Source organism: Ranitomeya variabilis, chromosome 3, assembly GCF_051348905.1.
Source record: "Ranitomeya variabilis isolate aRanVar5 chromosome 3, aRanVar5.hap1, whole genome shotgun sequence".
Lineage (NCBI taxonomy): Eukaryota > Metazoa > Chordata > Amphibia > Anura > Dendrobatidae > Ranitomeya > Ranitomeya variabilis.
The window spans coordinates 471,629,761-471,652,238 of record NC_135234.1 but is presented as its reverse complement, the minus strand read 5'-3'; the positions used below and the strand labels follow the sequence as shown (position 1 = coordinate 471,652,238).

The 22,478-nt window shown below is 44.2% G+C and overlaps 1 protein-coding gene across 1 annotated transcript in view; it reads left to right on the top strand.

The window, feature by feature from the left end:
• The first annotated feature begins 506 nt into the window (after positions 1-506).
• Positions 507-22,478, top strand: part of LOC143816391 (septin-10-like) — an 89,830-nt gene continuing 67,858 nt past the window's right edge. Inside the window, exon 1 of the mRNA XM_077296677.1 lies at positions 507-663. Coding sequence (XP_077152792.1) covers positions 631-663 — 33 coding nt within the window. The 5' untranslated portion in view covers positions 507-630. The remainder of the gene's footprint in view (positions 664-22,478) is intronic.

Below are 22,478 nucleotides of genomic sequence, written 5' to 3'. Positions count from 1 at the left end.
AAAGTCAAGCGGCACTCCTTCCCTTCCGAGCAGGTTCCACTCTTCCAAAAACTTGTCTGAACATCACACGTCGCTTTTTTTTTTATCATGGTGGCCATGTTCACATGTTCAGTATTGGTCAGTATTTTACCTGAGTATTCGTAATCCAAAACCAGGAGTGGGTGATAAATACAGAAGTGGTGACTTGTTTCTATTATATTTTTCCTCTGATCGTTCCACTCCTGGCTTTGGGTTACAAATACTGAGGTAAAAATAAATAAATCACCAAATACTCAATGTGTAAATGTGGCCTTGAAAAAAAACTCATGAAGCAAAGTGAATTTTCCATTGGATTGGAGGCGGTTTTTGAGGAGCATTTTTGAAGGGAATCCACTTCCTAATAATACTCCACCTATAGCGCCATGTAGTTAGCAGGTTTGGCGCTGTTACACTACGGAGTGTGCTAGGAGTGACGGGAAAGTGGCGGTTACACAGTGGCAGTGACAGGCGCACCGGGGCCCCGGCACACCGGCGACAGCACGCGGGGGGCGGCGCCGTACAGTGAGGCTCGGGGCGGCGCCAGGGAGTGCGGACAGGACCCGGGAGTGAGAGTGTGACTGGGGCGGGACTGTCCGCTCGGCTCCACAAGTTATGGACGCTTCTCCCGAGCTTTCCTGGCATCTGGTAAGTGTGCGCCGCATCCTGTGTGTGGAGACGGCTCTCATCCTGCTGCCGCCATGTGCACGGAACTTTGGGTAGTGTCCGGTAACGGCGGCACCCCCAGCAGCTGTGTCCATCCAGGGGACACACCCAGACTACAGGGGAATGGGGGCAGAGGACACCATGGTCTGCACATAACACCATGGTCTGCACAGAACACCATGGTGTGCACATAACACCGGTCACTAGAGAGCGCGGGATGCTGCTGTCTGTGCCCCGATGTAGCAGAGCGGAGTCTGTCAGCAGGGTGCTATCTGTTTTTATATAAGCGACATGATACTACAAATAGTTATGAGTAATCAGATTATCTCTGAGCAGGGATAGGGGCATTCCCCCATTACCCGGTCCGCTCTGTACAGAGGCTAGTAAGTGTGTGTACTCCTCACTGTGGATCACAACAGATCCACCAAACAGACCACTACAAGGCGAGGTGGATCACAGCGGATCTGGCCTATTAGTTATGGATCTTGTAGAAACAGAACTCACAATGGAGGCCGCCCTATGTTTTGCATGGTCTTTACATGAATGCCAAAGTGATTAGGACAGTTCTGACTTTTTCAGAACGGTCTTAAAGTTTTGGAAATAATCTTGTGGTTAAAAAGGCAAAATCCCATTGAAAGGTAAGCGTTTCTGCCCATGACAGGGGTTACTGGGGTTAAACACTTAATTTACCAATGGGCACGTTAGTAAGTATGGGTATGCGTAGAACGCCTTGTTTAGGTGAATGGGTCTGTCGTTTACATCCTGTTGTTTTGAGTTAAAATATTTTGTCAGAACTGTCTCAAAGGCCGGGGTCACACTTGGGAGTGCAACACGAGAAACTCGTGCATCAGTACCCGGCACTGCCGCCGGCACTCGGGAACGGCATAGAAATACATGCAGCCGCACACTCCGGTCCTGAGTGCTGGCGGCAGTGCCGGGTATTAATGCGCGAGTTTCTCGCATTGCACTCGCAAGTGTGACCCCGGCCAAAGGAAAAATTATCATAGCAACCAATCAGAACTTAGCTTTCACTTTTTAATCTGCTCCGGTAAAATGAAGGCAGCGCTGTGGTTGGTTGCTGTGGGAATCAGTTTTGTCTGCCATGTAACAAACTGCACAACACTCACTTTTTAGTGAGCTGGATCATTTGACTTCTCTGTTTTTGGATCCCTAAATATGTTTTCGTATATAGGTTAACATAGATTTCTAGTAAAATCACCATATCCTAATGTCAAATCTTCGCCCATCAGCCTGGCTGATCGGGGTTTAGGTCGCATTTGCAGCCGATCACCATCATTTTATCACAGTGAGAACCATTCAGAAACTGCAAGCGGCTTTTCACTGGTGTGTTGGCCCCATCGTTTACAAAACGCACTCAGCTCTTTGTACCGGTTCCGTCAAGAACAGCCCATCAGCAGAGGGTGACGTTGTTGTCTCAGTTTTTTGGTTACTGCTTCATTCAATATATGACCATAGCTTGCTGGAATAGTGCCCAGCATGAGTATGCTATTTTTATGGTATATATGTTCATTTATGAAAACCAGTGGTCTAAGTAGCTTACACCAGGGCCGACAAACTAATTGGAAAAGGAGTGAAACATTTTTTATTTGCAGGTTCCATCACGTTCCCTCTACACCAAGGATCAGGATGACAAAATGAAGCATAGCTCTGGTTTCTCATGTTTCCCTCCAGTACATATAGTTTTTGCTTCCTTACTATAACACAAGCTCCAGTAATGAAATATCATATGCAGGAACTGAGGCACATAATCATATGAGTAGCGCTTTGTGGGCTGGTCAGTTCTTCACATTATCTCTTCCCCAGTAGTACATTGCTCTGGTACAGAAAATGTCACAAGCGGCAGTAGTGATAAGTCACACCCAGCGTCAGTACAGACACAGTCCTCTCTGTTCCCTAGCCTCAGGCCTTTCCTTCTTCATTCATTGTCTTGCTTTATGAGTTGCAGCCCAATTTGTACATAACTGAGCACTTACATAGCTGTGAGGCTGCACCCTTGTCACTTCTCCAAATACGTTATCCAGAAAAATACATTCATTCAAGATGAATTAGTTGTTAAGAAAAGCAAAATAGCAGCAAGTTTTAGTTTCCAGAATAGATTTCGAGTAGTTATTTACACTGTTGAAAGGGAACCAATTAGTTACTAGCCCCAAAAAGTGATCCAACTATGCTCTAGATCATGTAAAGACCTTTCTAAATGTGCAGAGACATGTAAAAGTTTGGGCAGCCCTCGTCAAAATTACTGTTATTGTGAACAGTTAAGCAAGTTGAAGATGAAATGATCTCTAAAAGGGCTAAAGTGAAAGATGACACATTTCCTTTGTATTTTAGGTAACAAAAATACTTTTTTTTATTTTAAAAATTACAAAAAGGAAGATATGCCTGTGCAAAAGTTTGAGAACCCTGCATGGTTAGTACTTAGTACCATACCCTTTTGACAGAATCACAGCTTGTAAATGCTTTTTGTAGCCAGTGAAGAGTCTTTGGCTACGTGCACACGTTGCGTTTTTTGCTGCGTATCCGCAGCGGATTTGACGCTGCGGATCCGCAGCAGTTTTCCATGCGGGTTACAGTACAATGTTACCCTATGGAAAACAAAAACCGCAGCGCACATGCTGTGGAAAATTCCGCGTGGATTCGCTGCGGAAAAATAGGAGCATGTCACTTCTTTCTGCGGATTCCGCTGCGGTTTTCAACCTGCACCAATAGGAAAGTGCAGTTGAAAACCCGCAGAGGAATCCGCATGAAAATCCGCAGTGAAAACCGCAGTGGTTTTGCACTGCGGATTTTCCAAATCCGCTGCGGAAAAATCCGCAGCAAATTCCGCAACGTGTGCACATACCCTTTCACTTCTTGTTGATTTTCATCCGTTCTTCCTTGGAAAATTCTTCTAGTTCTGTGAGTTTCCTGGATTGTCTTGCATACACTGCTATTTTGAGGTCTAGCTCAGATTTTCAATGATGCTCAGATCAGGGGACTGTGTGGGCCACTGTAAAACCTTCAGCTGGCTGCAATACAACCTCAAAGCAAGATTGTTTAATGGTGGACAAGATGGGGTGTTGCAATAAATAATTATGTTTACTGGCACACCTTATCCGAGTACAGGTCCTTCTCAAAAAATTAGCATATAGTGTTAAATTTCATTATTTACCATAATGTGATGATTACAATTAAACTTTCATATATTATAGATTCATTATCCACCAACTGAAATTTGTCAGGTCTTTTATTGTTTTAATACTGATGATTTTGGCATACAACTCCTGATAACCCAAAAAACCTGTCTCAATAAATTAGCATATTTCACCCGACCAATCAAATAAAAGTGTTTTTTAATACCAAACAAAAAAACCATCAAATAATAATGTTCAGTTATGCACTCAATACTTGGTCGGGAATCCTTTGGCAGAAATGACTGCTTCAATGCGGCGTGGCATGGAGGCAATCAGCCTGTGACACTGCTGAGATGTTATGGAGGCCCAGGATGCTTCAATAGCGGCCTTAAGCTCATCCAGAGTGTTGGGTCTTGCGTCTCTCAACTTTCTCTTCACAATATCCCACAGATTCTCTATGGGGTTCAGGTCAGGACAGTTGGCAGGCCAATTGAGCACAGTAATACCATGGTCAGTAAACCATTTACCAGTGGTTTTGGCACTGTGAGCAGGTGCCAGGTCGTGCTGAAAAATGAAATCTTCATCTCCATAAAGCATTTCAGCCGATGGAAGCATGAAGTGCTCCAAAATCTCCTGATAGCTAGCTGCATTGACCCTGCCCTTGATGAAACACAGTGGACCAACACCAGCAGCTGACATGGCACCCCACACCATCACTGACTGTGGGTACTTGACACTGGACTTCAGGCATTTTGGCATTTCCTTCTCCCCAGTCTTCCTCCAGACTCTGGCACCTTGATTTCCGAATGACATGCAAAATTTGCTTTCATCAGAAAAAAGTACTTGGGACCACTTAGCAACAGTCCAGTGCTGCTTCTCTGTAGCCCAGGTCAGGCGCTTCTGCCGCTGTTTATGGTTCAAAAGTGGCTTTACCTGGGGAATGCGGCACCTGTAGCCCATTTCCTGCACACGCCTGTGCACGGTGGCTCTGGATGTTTCCACACCAGACTCAGTCCACTGCTTCCTCAGGTTCCCCAAGGTCTGGAATCGGTCCTTCTCCACAATCTTCCTCAGGGTCCGGTCACCTCTTCTTGTTGTACAGCGTTTTCTGCCACATTGTTTCCTTCCAACAGACTTACCATTGAGGTGCCTTGATACAGCACTCTGGGAACAGCCTATTTGTTGAGAAATTTCTTTCTGGGTCTTACCCTCTTGCTTGAGGGTGTCAATGATGGCCTTCTTGACATCTGTCAGGTCGCTAGTCTTACCCATGATGGGGGTTTTGAGTAATGAACCAGGCAGGGAGTTTTTAAAAGCCTCAGGTATCTTTTGCATGTGTTTAGAGTTAATTAATTGATTCAGAAGATTAGGGTAATAGGTCGTTTAGAGAACCTTTTCTTGATATGCTAATTTATTGAGACAGGTTTTTTGGGTTATCAGGAGTTGTATGCCAAAATCATCAGTATTAAAACAATAAAAGACCTGACAAATTTCAGTTGGTGGATAATGAATCTATAATATATGAAAGTTTAATTGTAATCATTACATTATGGTAAATAATGAAATTTAACACTATATGCTAATTTTTTGAGAAGGACCTGTATGTTCGCTCATCACTAGTGTTGAGCGATACCGTCCGATACTTGAAAGTATCGGTATCGGAAAGTATCGGCCGATACCGGCAAAGTATCGGATCCAATCCGATACCAATACAAGTCAATGGGACTCAAGTATCGGACGGTATTCCTGATGGTTCCCAGGGTCTGAAGGAGAGGAAACTCTCCTTCAGGCCCTGGGATCCATATAAATGTGTAAAAGAAAGAATTAAAATAAAAAATATCGCTATACTCACCTGTCCGACGCAGCCTGGACCTCAGCGAGGGAACCGGCAGCGTTGTTTGTTTAAAATTTGCGCTTTTACTTGGTTACGTGAAGTCCCGGCTTGTGATTGGTCAGGGCGGCCATGTTGCCGGGACGCGGACCAATCACAGCAAGCCGTGACGAAATTACGTCACGGCTTGCTGTGATTGGTCCGCGTCCCGGCAACATGGCCGCCATTAACCAATCACAAGCCGTGACGTCACGGGAGGCTGGACACGCGCGCTTTTTAAAATGGGCGCGTGTCCAGCCTCCCGTGACGTCCCGGCTTGTGATTGGTTGCGCCGCGGTCAACCAATCACAAGCCGGGAGGCTGGACACGCGCGCATTTTAAAATTTTAAAATGCGCGCGTGTCCAGCCTCCCGGCTTGTGATTGGTTGCGCCGCGGTCAACCAATCACAAGCCGGGACGTCACGGGAGGCTGGACACGCGCCCATTTTAAAATGCGCGCGTGTCCAGCCTCCCGTGACGTCACGGCTTGTGATTGGTTGCGTCTCCCATGTGACTGCGACGCAACCAATCACAAAGCCGGGACGTAATTTTAAAATCCTTAAGGACCTGAAATTACGTCACGGCTTGCTGTGATTGGTTGCGTCGCCCATGTGACTGCGACGCAACCAATCACAACGCCGGAACGTAATTTTAAAATCCTGAAGGACCTGAAATTACGTCACGGCTTGCTGTGATTGGTTGCGTCCCGGTCACATGGGCGGCACGCAACCAATCACAAGCCGGGACTCACGTAAAGGAAAGAAAAGCGCGAATTTTAAACAAAGAACGCTGCCGCTTCCCTCGGTAAGGTGCAGGCTGCGTCGGAGAGGTGAGTATAGCAATATTTTTTATTTTAATTCTCTCTTTTACACATTTTTACATTAATGTTGTTTCGATACCGATACCCGATATCACAAAAATATCGGATCTCGGTATCGGAATTCCGATACAGCAAGTATCGGCCGATACCCGATACTTGCAGTATCGGAATGCTCAACACTACTCATCACTAACATTTAACTTTAGGCCTTTTAGACATCATTTCATCTTCAACTACCTTAACTGTTCACAATAACATTCATTTTGACCAGGGGTGCCCAAACTTTTACATGCCACTGTATGTATGTCTGTTTCCAGTAGCTCCATACTGTTTTAAAAATTAGAAGTTCTTTACTGGGCGACTCTCTATAAGCATATCGACTGCGTCATAAAATGAATAAACGTAATACTTATTACCCTGTTCTGCACCATTCATCCCCTGGCAGTCACGTGACAATATTTATCATGTGATCACTGCAGCCAATCAGTAACTGCTGATTGGCTGCAGCTTTCACAATTCCATCAGAGTGGACTTCTGCTCTTAAAGAATAGAGAATGCTGCAGTCAACCAGTGATTTGCTACAGTAGTCACGTGATATTTATGTTATGTGACTGCCTGTGGGAACACCGCTCTGCGATCAGAGGAACAGCACCTGTCCGGGAGGTACATATTACATTTTTTTTTATTTCATGATGCCTAATGGATCTGTTCACAAGGGATTGTTCGGTAGTGGACAACCTCTTTAAGGCCTAAGCATGTACAAAAAGGAATTAAACCCTCTGCCTGCAGTAGTAAGTTTGCAATGCTCCTATTCCCTGCAAGATACAGCAAGAGCAATAATTCAAGGAGGCTGTGGGTGAACGAGGAGACTTCATATTTGTCCTTTAGAAAACGATGGTTTCCTTTAGCGGTAAAACCCCTTAGTGCCTTTGACCTGATTATACACCCAGTGCACACTTCTGGGCTCATGTTCATATGGCGTGGGACATTCTAACTATTCTTTTTGTAAGTTAAATGGTGAATCTGGAGACAAACGGGTATAAAGTGGTGAGGAAAACTGGGTACATCCTGTATGAATTCTATGAATTTACATTTTGGGCTTTATGCTATCTGCAAAAGACGCGTTTCTGGTGCATTTTAGACTGATTTGAGTGAAGTGAATGGTGAAAAACGCAGGGCAAAGGCGCACAGAACTGACATGCCGCAGATTATTTTCTGCACCAAATCTGAAAGTCACAAATAAGCAACGTGTGCATGACACCCCAGGTTTCTCATTCACTTTGCTGGCATCAGGATTGCTTGCAAAATGAATGGCAAAAACGCACCAAATCTGCAACATGTGCTCAAGCCCTACTGTTAGAACGTGGGGCTCTTTCGGAGGACATTGGGGACACTAATGAGCGGTTTTGTTACTAAATGACAAGTGGGAAAATCACCAATCTGGGGCTGCCCACTCTTTTATTAAGTAAAAAGTGTAGCCCTAGATTGGTGATGGGTACTTTTTGTTAAATTCATCAAGGTTTGCAAAATATTTAGAATTGAGAGTCCTCAGTGGTTGATACCTTTTAATGGCTAACTGAAAAGATGGTAACAAATTGCAAGCTTTCGACACTACATACGTCTCTTCATCAGGCAAAGACTAAAACAAATTCTGAAGAATCACATATTTATGCACAACATAGTATAGAGAGAAAAAAAAAAAAGAGGGGAAAAAAACCATGGATAAGCCAGGTGACATGAAGCAGAATTACCATGGGTGATAAACAGTTACGTCCATAAATATTGGGCCAATTCTTAGATAAGGATTGTTTTATTGTCCTGTGATAAGGGTCTGGTTCTGTTGTGATGACCCCACATGGTCTGATGGGCAAGTTCCTTAGTTAATGTAAAAAGACATAAATCCGTGTGACACATTCATTCCTGCAGTTAGTGTCAAAGGTCGTCATCAGTTTATATTCCCAGACTCTCCTGTCTTTCTGCGATTTGAAGTTACCTTTAAGTACAAGTAATTTCATGTCCATAATGCTATGATTTGGGAGACAGAAATGTATTGCCACAGGTAGATCCATTCTTTTTTCTCTTATTGTATGGCGGTGAGCGTTCATCCTTGTTCTCAGTTTCTGCCCCTGTCTCCCCCACATACAGACCCCCAGTTGGACATTTAGTACAAATAATTAGGTACACCACATTAGAAGTGACGCAGCTGAAAGTACCTGGTATCTTGTAGTCCTGATGTGAATTGGGGATCTTTATCTTGTCCGTGGTCATTATAAATGGACAGGTTTTACATTTTTTCTGATTGCAGGGAAAGGTTCCTGCAGCTGTGGGAGAAGACAGGGAGCTCTTGACAATAATAATAATAATAATCTTTATTTATATAGCGCCAACATATTCCACAGCGCTTTACAGTTTAACAGTTTCAAACACAACAGTCATAGGTAACAATGTTAACAATACAGTAATAAAGCAAAATAAGACAAAATAAGACGACCCTGCTCGTGAGAGCTTACAATCTACAATGATGCTTCTTAGATTTGGGGGCTGCCTAAAACACAGTAGTGGGGAGTCTGGACCAAACCCCCCACTACTGTGTTTTAGGCAGCCCCCAAATCTAAGAAGCATCATTGTCAAGAGCTCCCTGTCTTCTCCCACAGCTGCAGGAACCTTTCCCTGCAATCAGAAAAAATGTAAAACCTGTCCATTTATAATGACCACGGACAAGATAAAGATCCCCAATTCACATCAGGACTACAAGATACCAGGTACTTTCAGCTGCGTCACTTCTAATGTGGTGTACCTAATTATTTGTACTAAATGTCCAACTGGGGGTCTGTATGTGGGGGAGACAGGGCAGAAACTGAGAACAAGGATGAACGCTCACCGCCATACAATAAGAGAAAAAAGAATGGATCTACCTGTGGCAATACATTTGTCTCCCAAATCATAGCATTATGGACATGAAATTACTTGTACTTAAAGGTACCGTATATACTCGAGTATAAGCCGAGATTTTCAGCCCAAATTTTTGGGCTGAAAGTGCCCCTCTCGGCTTATACTCGAGTCACGGTCGGCGGGTGAGGGGGAGAGGGCGCTGAGGCATACTTACCTGCTTCCGGGGCTCCTGGCGCTGTCCCTGCAGTCCCACGGTCTCCGGGTGCCGCAGCTCTTCCCCGTTCAGCGGTCACGTGGGACCGCTCATTAGAGAAATGAATATGGACTCCACTCCCATAGGGGTGGAGCCGCATATTCATTTCTCTAATGAGCGGTAACGGTGACCGCTAATAGAGGAAGAGGCTGCGGCACCGAAGACCAGCTGTCCGGGGGAAGGAGTGGGACGCCGGGAGTAGGTAAGTATTACATATTCACCTGTCCGCGTTCCACACGCCGGGCGCCGCTCCATCTTCCCGGCGTCTCTCCGCACTGACTGTGCAGGTCAGAGGGCGCGATGACGCATATAGTGTGCGCGCCGCCCTCTGCCTGATCAGTCAGTGCGGAGAGATGCCGGGATGGGACGCTGAGGAGCTGCAAGCAAGAGAGGTGAGTATGTAATTTTTTTTTTTTTATTGCAGCAGCAGCAGCAGCAATGGCACAGCTTTCTATGGTACATCTATGGGGCAATAATGAACGGTGCAGAGCACTATATGGCACAGCTATGGGGCAATAATGAACGGTGCAGAGCACTATATGGCACAGCTATGGGGCAATAATGAACGGTGCAGAGCACTATATGGCACAGCTATGGGGCAATAATGAACGGTGCAGGGCACTATATGGCACAGCTATGGGGCAATAATGAACAGTATGGAGCACTATATGGCACAGCTATGGGGCAATAATGAACGGTGCAGAGAACTATATGGCACAGCTTTCTATGGTACAGCTATGGGGCAATAATGAACGGTGCAGAGCACTATATGGCACAGCTATGGGGCCATAATGAACGGTATGGAGCATCTATTTTTATTTTTGAAATTCACCGGTAGCTGCTGCATTTTCCACCCTAGGCTTATACTCGAGTCAATAAGTTTTCCCAGTTTTTTTGTGGCAAAATTAGGGGGGTCGGCTTATACTCGGGTCGGCTTATACTCGAGTATATACGGTAACTTCAAATCGCAGAAAGACAGGAGAGTCTGGGAATATAAACTGATGACGACCTTTGACACTCTAACTGCAGGAATGAATGTGTCACACGGATTTATGTCTTTTTACATTAACTAAGGAACTTGCCCATCAGACCATGTGGGGTCATCACAACAGAACCAGACCCTAATCACAGGACAATAAAACAATCCTAATCTAAGAATTGGCCCAATATTTATGGACGTAACTGTTTATCACCCATGGTAATTCTGCTTCATGTCACCTGGCTTATCCATGTTTTTTTTCCCTTCTTTTTTTTCTATACTATGTTGTGCATAAATATGTGATTCTTCAGAATTTGCTTTAGTCTTTGCCTGATGAAGAGACGTATGTAGTCTCGAAAGCTTGCAATTTGTTACCATCTTTTCAGTTAGCCATTAAAAGGTATCAACCACTGAGGACTCTCAATTCTAAATATTTTTCTATCTACTGGCTAACACGGTACCAAGATATATTTCTTTCCTGTATCAAGGTTTGCAGGCATTCGTCTATATACAGTTCTCTTAAGGCCCCCGCCACGTTATTTTAAATGGGTTTAAATCTGGACTTAGGACCATTGCAACACCTGGATTCTGTTCTTTTTCAGTCATTCTGATGTAGATTTGCAAGTATACTTGGGATCGTTGTCCTGTTGCATGACCCAGTTTTGCTACGTTTGAGCTTTTGGATAGATGATCTCTCATATGATTGTAGAATACTTTGAGGAATTCATTGTCGACTCAGTGACTGCAAGGAGCTCAGGTCCTCTGACTGCACCAGCACAATCACCACTCCACCGCCGTGCTCGGCCATTTTGTAAGAATTGTTTGTGCTGACATGCTGTGTTTGACACAGGGCCTTGTAACCAATGATCCCCACCGCTCTCCTCAGTCCACAGGACATTGCTCCAGAAGTCTAGTGGTTCAGACACAAACTTTAGCCATACTGCCATGTTCTTTTTAGAAAGAAGTGAATTACCCCTGGCAACCCTTCCAGTCTCCACGCTTTCCTGATATGTAAAACCAAGGAATTTAAATAAGGTGTACTTAGTTATTTCTCATGACTGTAGATTTTGAAAGATTTTTACATGACCTACATTATTATGCGAGCAGTTTAGAGAAGTAAAAACGAATGGTTTGTAGAAATAACTTATTATGCACAAGTTTTCACAAATAGTTGAATCACCACAACAGATACTTTATTATATTTATGATAAAATCATAGCTAAGGAACTAAAGGCAGACGTCATCCGTGTACGATCACACAGACAATGGAGAAATTAAGTTCTCATCTTCTTCGCACCTGTGCTGCGATTTTTCTCATGAAAGAGAATCGTCTCACACTCTAACAAACTACACTTTTCTACATGTTACCGTACTCATCCTCCCCAGGTCCACGGCCGAGTCTCTGCTGCTGCTCCCAGTTGTCTGCAATAATAACATCATGGTAACGCCATTGAGGTCACTGATTGGCTGCTGCGCTGTCGAAAAATGGAGAAGCCCTATTATGTTGGGGCCAGTCATTTTGTTCAGCAGTGCTAGATTGGAGAATTCACTAAAAATATAAAGCAATAAAAAATGTCTTTAAAAATAAAATTATAATAACACTTTTTTTCAATGAATAGTTTTAGTCTTTGCTACCCTGTTAGCATACAATGGAGTGCCAGATGTTCAGCTGTGTTATATATGGAGGTTGAAGGAGAAATACGGCACTCACCCTTTTGCATAGATAGCCTAGTCTTTATTACACCATAAAAGGTTAAACTAATTCAGTCCGTGGGAACGGCAGGTTTTCCGAGGGGTGCGGGGAGGAGAAAGTGGACGACGGCCATTTCGCGCACAAAGTGCTTCAACGTTGAAGCGCTTTGCGCAAAACGGCCGTCATCCACTTTCTCCTCCCTGCACCCCTCTGAAAACCTGCCGTTCCCACGGACTGAAATTTGTTTAACCTTTTATGGTGTAATAAAGACTACGATATCTCTGCAAAAGAGTGAGTTCCGCATTTCTCCTTCAACCTCTATTTAATTCTTTGTTTTATGCTGAGCACCTACTACCCATCATTTTGCAAAACTGCACGCTGGTCTAACTTATAGATCCACCATATAAATAGCGCATATGACCCTGGTGCCGTTCTTTCATCTCTCTATGTTGAGTTACATATGTGTTTTGTGAATTTTATGGTAGGCTTTCTGAGTAAAATTAAAAAAAAACAGAGAATCCTGACAGGACTCCCTGGTGAGTCGGTGGGAGTCCAGATTACCTCGTCCGTGCAGGCTAGTTTGACACCTGATTGACTACCTATATCATTGGCCTGTCCCACACGTCCAGATAATTCCGGTACCAGAAAAATCGGTACCGGAGTTATCCGTGTCCGTGAGCTCACGTAGGCCATCCGTGTGGCACACGTGCGGCAGCCGTGTGCCGCCTGGGTACCACACGGACCGTGCAGGAGACAGCGCTAGAGATAAGCGCTGTCCCCTGCATCTGGTGCTGAAGCCGCCATTCATATCTTCTCTCCAGCAGCGTTCGCTGGAGAGAAGATATGAATAATCCTTTTTTTTTTTTTTTCTTTTCCCCGTGTTTAAAATAAAGATCCCTGCGCCCGCCCGCTGTTAATAAAATACTCACCCGGCTCCCTCGAAGCGTCCTCTCCGCGCTGCAGCTTCTCCTGTATGAGCGGTCACGTGGTGCTGCCCATTACAGTCATGAATATGCGGCTTCACCCCTATGGGAGGTACGTGTTTTACACGGACCCATTGACTTTAATGGGTCCGTGTAATCCGTGCGCTCCCACGAACACTGACATGTCTCCGTGTTTTGCACACGGACACACGGTCCGTGAAAACACGCCGACATGTGCAGAGACACATTGATTTTAATGCGTCTACGAGAGTCAGTGTCTCCGGTACGTGAGAAATCTGACACCTCACGTACCGGAATCACTGACGTGTGAAACCGGCCATTGTGTGTGTACAGGGAAATCTATCAATCACTGTGTGGGTGGGGTAAGCAGGACTCATTGTGTGTCCTAGGAGTCATATTGTCAATAATGTTCTTTTTACTCAGAAATCCTGCTCCGAGTTACTCAAGGCTTCATATTCCTAAGGGGCTCGCTGATTAGCTGCAGCCTTTACTTTCTGCTCAGGACGAATTGGGAAGACTGCAGCTGATCAGCGGCTGCTGATTGGCTGTAGCGATCACGTAACATTAATGTGAAGAGACTTGTGGTGGACACAGGGCTGAAAGTTGAGGAGCAGTATCGATTTGTGAATTACGGTAAGTATGGAATTTTTTTTTAATTTACACAGCCCATTGTGGCCTTCAATTATGGATTGTCCATATTTCTGCTAACTGCTGTGAATGAAGTCACACATGCATATTCGATCAGAGCCACTCAGCTCACTGATTCAACATGAGAAAGTAATCCCAGATCTGCACTGCCCCATAGTATAAGGGTTTGTGCACACGCTGCAGATTTCCTGCGGATCTGCAGCGTTTTTCCGCGCAGAAACGCTGCAGATCCGCAAGTGATTTACAGTACAGTGTAAATCAATGGCAAAAAAAAATGCTGTGCTAATGGTGCGTAAAAATCCGCACCGAAAACGCAGCAGATTCAAAAAAGGACCATGTCAGTTCTTTTTGCGGATCTGCTGTGTTTTTTCACCCACTCCATAATAGAAATCCACAGGGGTAAAAAAAAGGAAGAAATCCGCACAAAAACCGCAAAAAGCTCAGATTCTGACCTGCATTTTCTGCCAAGAAATGCAGAATCTGCACAGAAAATTCCACAGTCAAATCCGCAACATGTGCATATAGCCTAACACTGGTTGAAGTGCAATCTGATACCACATTGGAGAGCACTCGGCTCTGTTATACACCAGTGTGAGCGTACCTTAAGGGTAAGTTCACACAGGGCGTTTTTGCTGCGGTTTTTTTTCTGCAGCAAAACCTGATCATCTTGGCAGGAAAGAAGCTGTGCCAAAAATGCAGGTTTAGGTACGTTTTTGGTGTGGTTTTTTTTTCCGCGTTTTTACCTAGTTTTTGGTGTGGTTTTTTTCATGCTTTTTTTTCCTCTTTGTGCATGCCAATAAAGTTGAGTGTACACAGAGAAAAAAAAACCAACTTACTGTAGATAGATAGAATGAATTGATAGAATAGATACATTACCTGCGGTATCCTCTTCCCCGGCATTTTCCCACGGTGCAGTTACCTCCGGTCAGGCAGTGAGGGAGCGCAGGCTCGGTGAGGTCACTGCTCGTTACTGATCTTGTACCCGCACTGTCTCATTCATTCCCCAGTAGCTTACAACCGGGAGCGGTCGCATTAGCATCACTGCCGGTTGTAAGCTTTATCTCCCCCAAATACTGCGTGGGACACTCGTTGTATTGGATTGCGACAGATCAGGGAGTATACTTTTGCTTTTTTATTTTATTTTTTATTACAGAAGATCGATGGCTTCGCTTTGGAATGGCAGAACAATAAAAAGACTGTCAAAACTGTGTGGTGTTTTATTTAATTAAGGCTATGTGCACACGTTCAGGAATGTCTGCAGATTTTCCCTGAACAAAACCGGACTTTTTCTGCCGGAAATCCACTTGCTTTTTTTTTTTCGTGTTTTTTGCTCTCTCTTTTTGTCTTTTATTAGCAGATTTTTCGCGTTTTTTTCCAGAGCTTCCCAATGCTATAATATAGCAGCAAAAACGCAAAAAATCCGCAAAATTAATAAACATGCTGCGTTTTTTACCGCGATACGTTTTTTTCAGGGAAAAAATGCAGCATGTGCAGAAAAATTGTGGAATGCATTCAAAATGATGAGATGCTTATGGAAGTGTTTTTTTAGCGTTTTTTTCCGAGAAAAATCCTGAACATGTGCACATAGCCTAAAATTCTTTTTTCTGTGTGTGTGTGTGTGTGTCTGTCTTTATTTAACGCTTTAATTACTATAGGAATAGTAATGGATAGGTGTCTTATTGACACCTCTACATTACTAAGCCGGCTTAATGTCACCTTACAATAGCAAGGTGACATTAACCCCTCATTACCAGGCTTGCCATGCTGCAGGGCAAGTGGGAAGAGCCGGGCAAAGTGCCAGAATTGGCGCATCTAATAGATAAGCCTTTTCTGGGCAGCTGCGGGCTGCTGTTTTTAGGCGGGGGGGGGGGGGGCAATATCCATGGCCCCTTACCAGCCTGACAATAGCAGCCCCCAGCTGTGAGCTTTAGCAAGGCTGGTTGTCAAAAATGGGGGGGACACCATGCAGTTTTTTTAAATTATTTACTTAAATTTAAAAAAAAGCGTGAGGACTCCTCTATTCTTGATAACTAGCCTTGCTGAAGCTGACGGCTGGGGGTTGCAGCCCCCAGCTGTGAGTTTTGTCTGGCTGGTTATCAAAATTAGGGGGAACCCCACACTTTTTTTTTTTTCTAAATTATTTATAGCGCAGGAGCGGCAGATGAATGCTCCCATCTGCCGCTCCTGCTGTCACTGTAATTAGCGGCTGTAGTTGTCAGATGATGGGATCAGTAGTGCTATCAGCTGACACCAGTGATCGGAGGTGAGTTTACACCTCCGATCACAGCTGAGCGCTCCCGCTGTCTTTTGACCGCATGGGAGCCGCAGCTCTTTGACCGGCGCGGATGACAGCGTGTCAAACATTATTGTTGGACCCCCCCCATTCAAGTGAATGGGGATCGGATCCGCTCTGTTGGATGACAGGCTGCATGGACACATCATGCACCCTGCCATCTAGATATAGCAGATCCGAGTGTGATGTCACATCCGGCTGTACTTGACTTTTCTGCAGCAAATACGCTGCAAGAAAAATCAACCTTGCGTATTTGCAGCGTTTTTTCACCATCCATTCAAGTCAGTGGGTGGAAAACGCTGAAAGAAGTGACATACCCTATGTCAAAAAAACGCTGCAAAGCACAAAATACTGATCACACAAAAACCCAATGTGTGTGCATGAGATTTCTGAAATCTCATAGGCTTTGCTGGTACTGTAAAAAGCAGCTGAAAATTAGCATAAAGAAACGCAGCAAAAATGCCCAGTGTGAACATACCCTAATACTCCGACTCCATATGGATAGTTGAGGTGACCATACACGTGACGGCTTGTGCCATGTGTCCAGGAACTGCATAGCTCGATTTATTGAAAAGTGTTGTGGCTTTGCAATGCAGTTTTCAGTTGCCCAGCAAGTACAGGGATAGACCTTGGTTTTCATGCGTCTTAAATATATTTACTATGCAGCAGAAAACTGAATTGCAAAACAGTGGGTGATTCACAGTAAAGCCACTAACGGTTTTCACTGTACTATTCTTGAAAGTGGAGCAAAAAAGGCGCAATTTGTGCGGCCACCATTGCATCTTGGTTTACACAGCGTTTTTCACTTTTGTAATTGATTTATCTTTCTTTTTGTAGCTAGATTGTACAGTCTATATTGAGAGAGAAATATCTTGCATACATTATTTGAGTTTTTGTGGGTATTTTGGTTGTGTTTTTATTATTTTATTTTTTTTAAAGCCTCATTTTCTGGGTATAGCATTGTTCATTGGTATTTTTTCTGGCCCAGTCACAGAGCTATAGACCAACTCTAGTGTGTATTGTAACGTGCAATTTATGAAGCGAGGACTCCAAAGCTTCTGTGTATTACCGACCGCTCATTATATTACACACGGTGACTGGCAGCTTCCCAGTAGTATAACATTTACTTGGTTTGAGATTTGGAGAGCGGACAAGAATGACATTGCATTGTTCTGTGGAGCTCGCTGTCATTGGAGCCTGTGTAACATCTCAATTCGGGGGAAGTTTAGGCTGCCTCTTGTTAGTGCCAGAGCCACTCCTTATATGTGGAATTCCTTCCTTCCAGTAATGCTTTCCATATGTGCCTTTCCCAGTCCTGTTCTCCTGAGCTTGGTGACATAAGAATGTGGGCTGTTCCATATAACCGGCTTCCTTCCCTGTTCTTCATATAAACACTTCTGCTTTATAAAAAGAGGTGTTACCATCCAGTACAAAGGGACAACTGCAGAACAAGGCCGGCAACAGCCTGCTGTTTGTATTTTGGCAGATATTACATGATAGTTAAAAGACACACTACTACTCCTACTACTATTCCCATTCTGGAGACTTCTCGAAGAATTATTATTATTTATTTATATAGCACCATTGATTCCATGGTGCTGTACATGAGAAGGGTTACATACAAATTACAAATATCACTTACAGTGAGCAAACTAACAATTAGAGACTGATACAGAGGGGCGAGGACCCTGCCCTTGCGGGCTTACATTCTACGGGATTATGGGGAAGGAGACAATAGGTTGAGGGTTGCAGGAGCTCCGGTGTTGGTGAGGCGGTAGTTTCAGTAGTGATGAGGAGGCAGCGAATTCTTAATTTTCCAACAAAATTTGCCAAACCGTTCTTTTTTTTTTTTAGGGACCACAATCACATTTTAAGTGACTTTGAGGGTCCTATATGACATAAAATACCCAAAAGTGACACCATTCTAAAAACTGCACCCCTCAAGGTGTTCAAAACCATATTCAAGAAGTTTATTAACCCTTTAGGTGCTTTGCAGAAATTTATGGAATGTGTGGAGGACCCCCAATTGTTTTTTTTTTTCGCAAGGGTAACAGGAAAAACAAAACCCCAAGTTTGTTGTGCAATTTCTCCTGAGCATGCCGATACCCCATATGTGATGGAAAATCATTGTTTGGATACACAGCAGAGCTCAGAAGGGAAGGAGCGCCATTTCTCCTTTTGAATGTAAAATTTACTTGAATAATTAGAGAACGCCATGTAGCGTTTGGAGAGCCCCTGATGTGCCTAAAAAAGTAGAAACTGCTCACAAGTGACACCATTTTGGAATTTAGATCCCGTCAGAAAACTTATCTAGATGTGTGGTGGGCACCTTGAACCCCCAGGTGCTTCACATAAGTTTATAACGTAGCTGTGAAAATGAAAAAAAAATATATCAGTTTTCCCACAAAAAAAATTTTAGCCCCAAATTTTACATTTTTCCAAGGTAACAGGAGAAATTGCACTGTACAATTTGTTGTACAATTTCTCCTGAGTACGCCGATACCCAGTATGTGGAGGAAAACTACTGTTTGTGTGCATGACAGGACTCTGAAGGGAAGGAGTGCCATTTGACTTTTTAAATGCCAAATTTTCCGGAGTAATTAGCACCATGTTGCTTTTGGAGAGTCCCTGATGTGCCTAAACAGTGGGAACAACCCACAAATGACCCCATTTTGTACTATAGGCACCTCCGAGAACTTATCTAGATGTTTGAGTATCTTGAACTACCAGGTGCTGCAGAGAAGTTTATAACATAAAGCTGTGAAAATAAAAAATAATCTTATTTCTCCCACAAAAATGCAAAAATGTTAGTGGAGCCCCAAGTTTTTTTTTATTTTCACAAGGGTAACAGGACAAAATGGACCTCAAAAATTGTTGTATACCGTGTTGAATATACCGATACCCCACATGAGGTCGAAAACTGCTTTTGAGGAACAGTGCAAAGGTCAGAAGGGATACAGCATAACACCCTATTTTACAAACTACACTTCTCAATGAATTCATCTAGAGGTGCAGTGATCATATTGACACCACAGGTGTGTCACAGAATTTTATACAATTGGGCAGTGAAGAAAAAATAATTACATTTTTACCATAAAAATGTTGTCTTAGCCTGGGATTTTACATTTTCACAAGGGAAAATAGGTAAAAATGGCACCAAAATGTGACCCACAATTTCTGCTGAATGTAATATACATACTTTACATGTGGTTGCACAGTACCGTTTAGCCATACGGTGAGACTCTGGAGGGATGGAGGGCTATTTGCCTCCTGGAGTGCAGATTTACCTAGAATAGTTTGCAGAATTTTGGACCTAATATTTTTTTAACTTTTGAAAGGGTAACAGGAGAAAATGGACCATACAATTGGTTGTGTAATTTCTCCTGAGTATGTTGATACCCCACATGTGGGAGAAATCTACTGTTTTGGTACACAGCAAGGCTCGGAAGGAAAGGAGGGCCGTTTCACTTTTTGAATATAACATTTGCTGGCATAATTAGCGGACACCATGTCATGTTTAGAGAGTCCCTGATGTGCCTAAACAGTGGAAACCCCCAAAAAGTGACACCATTTTCGAAACTAGACTCCTTGGGGAACTTATCTAAAAGTGTATTGAGCACCTTGAACCCCCACAGGTGCTTCACAGAAGTTTATAACGTAGAGCCGTGAAAATAAAAAAAAATCTATTTTTTCCCAGATAAATGTTTTTAAGCCCCAAGCTTTGTATTTTCATAAGGGTAAAAGGAGAATTTGCTCCATGCAATTTGTTGTTGTGCAATTTCTCCTGAGTGCGCAGATACCAAATATGTGGAGGAAAACTACTGTTTAGGCACACGGCAGGGCTTGGAAGGGAAGGAGCACCATTTGAGTTTTTGAATGTAAAATTTACTGGAATAATTAGCGGATGCCATGTCACATTTGGAGAGCCCCGATGTGCCTAAACAGTGGAAACCCCCAACAAGTGACACCATTTTGGAAACTAGACCCCATTGGGCAGTCAAGAAAAAATAATTTACATTTTTACCACCAAAATTATGTGTTGGCCCCAAATTTTACATTTTCATACTGGAAAAACGGTAATATGGCACCAACATTTGTCCCACAATTTCTACTGAAGCTGAATGTAGAAATACCCCATATGTGGCTGTACAATACTGCTTAGCCATACGGAGGGACTTGGGAGGGACGGAACGCTATTTGCCTCCTAGAGGGCAGATTTGCGTAGAATAGTTTGCAGACTCCATATACAGAGCCCCTAAGTGCTAGAAAAGCAGAATCCCCCTCAAGTGACCCCATTTTGGAAACTATACCCCTTTGGGAATTTATCTACATGTGTATTGACGATTTTGACTCCATGGGTGTTTTCCAGAAACAAGCAAGAGTGGATGTTGCTGAGTGAAAATTGCAAACTGCCATTGTAATGACCTGTAAATTATGCCCAACTCATGGTTCTGGAAACACGCACCTGTAAATTAGGCAGGCTGTCATCACTACAGAAATGCCAAACATGTAGGTGCTAATTGTGGTTTAGGTACACTGAGGCTCAGAAGGGAAGGGGGCATTTGGATTTGGGAGCAGAAAATTTGCTGAATTTGTTTTGAGGGGGCGAGGAGCTTCTCCAGAGCCTTTGTGCTACGCGTAACATGGAAGCCCCCTATATTTCCCTTAGGCTATGTGCACACTTTGCGGATTGGGGTGCAGAATTTTCTGCACAAAATCCGCATCTCCTGGCAGAAAACGCAGGTGCAGATTTGCCACGGATTTTATGTTGATTTTGTGCCTTTTTGTTGCGGAATTGATGCAGATTTTGTGCGTTTTTTTTACCCCTGCGGATTTCTATAATGGAAGGGGTCAGAAACGCTGCAGTTCCGCACAAAAGAAGTAGAATGCTACTTTTGATCCGCAGCGGATTTCATGCGGATTTTTCCGCACCATTAGCACAGCTTTTTTTTTCCAATTGATTTACATTGTTCTGTAAATCACTGTGCGGAACTGCAGCATTTCTGTGCGGAAAAATCCGCTGCAGATCCGCACTAATTCCGCATCGTGTGCACACAGCCTTAAAGGGAACCTGACACAGGCGTTTGTAACTAAAAGAGCCATCTTGTGCAGCACTAATGCTGCATTCTGACAAGGTGGCTCTTTTAGTTCGGGTCCCTGGCACTGCTGCGATAATCTCTTTTGAAATTTGTCCCTCATACCTGTGAAATCGTCCAGGGGGCAGGTCTTTCCCCCTCTTCCTTCAGTAGCGTCGCGGCGCCTGCCCTGTTATTTTTTTTCTGGGCATGCGCAGTTGCGCTGCCCTTCGAACTTAAAGTACCTTCACACATAACGATTTCGTTAACGATATCGTTGCAACGTCACGCTTTTTGTGACGTAGCAACGATCCCGCTAACGATCTCGTTATAGTGTGACAGCGACCAACGATCAGACCCCTGCTGGGAGATCGATGGTCGATGGGAATGATCAGGACCTTTTATTGGTCGCTGATCACCCGCTGTCATCGCTGGATCGGCGTGTGTGACACCGATCCAGCGATGTGTTCACTTGTAACCAGGGTAAACATCGGGTTACTAAGCGCAGGGCCGCGCTTAGTAACCCGATATTTACCCTGGTTACCATTGTAAAAGTAAAAAAAAAAAACACTACATACTCACATTCCGATGTCTGTCACATCCCCCGCCGTCAGCTTCCCGCACTGACTGTGTCAGCGCCGGCCGTAAAGCAGAGCACAGCGGTGATGTCACCTGCTGAGCCTGACAGTCAGTGCGGGAAGCCGCCGGCGGGGGACGTGACAGACATCGGAATGTGAGTATGTAGTGTTTTTTTGTGTTTTTTTTAACTTTTACAATGGTAACCAGGGTAAATATCGGGTTACTAAGCGCGGCCCTGCGCTTAGTAACCCGATGGTTACCCGGGGACTTCGGCATCGTTGAAGACTGTTTCAACGATGCCGAAGTCGTTCCCCTGATCGTTGGTCCCTGGAGAGAGCTGTCTGTGTGACAGCTCCCCAGCGGCCACACAACGACTTACCAACGATCACGGCCAGGTCGTATCGCTGGTCGTGATCGTTGGTAAGTCGTTTAGTGTAACGGTACCTTTAGAGCACAGGCGCTGGGGACGCTACTGAAGGAAGAGGAGGCGGCGCCCGGCGCGCAGAGGCCATGAGTGATGGATGTGAGGCGTCTGGATTAGGGGGAAAGACCTGCCCCCTGGACGATTTAAAAGGTATGAGGGACAAATTTCAAAAGCGATTATCGCAGCAGTGCCAGCG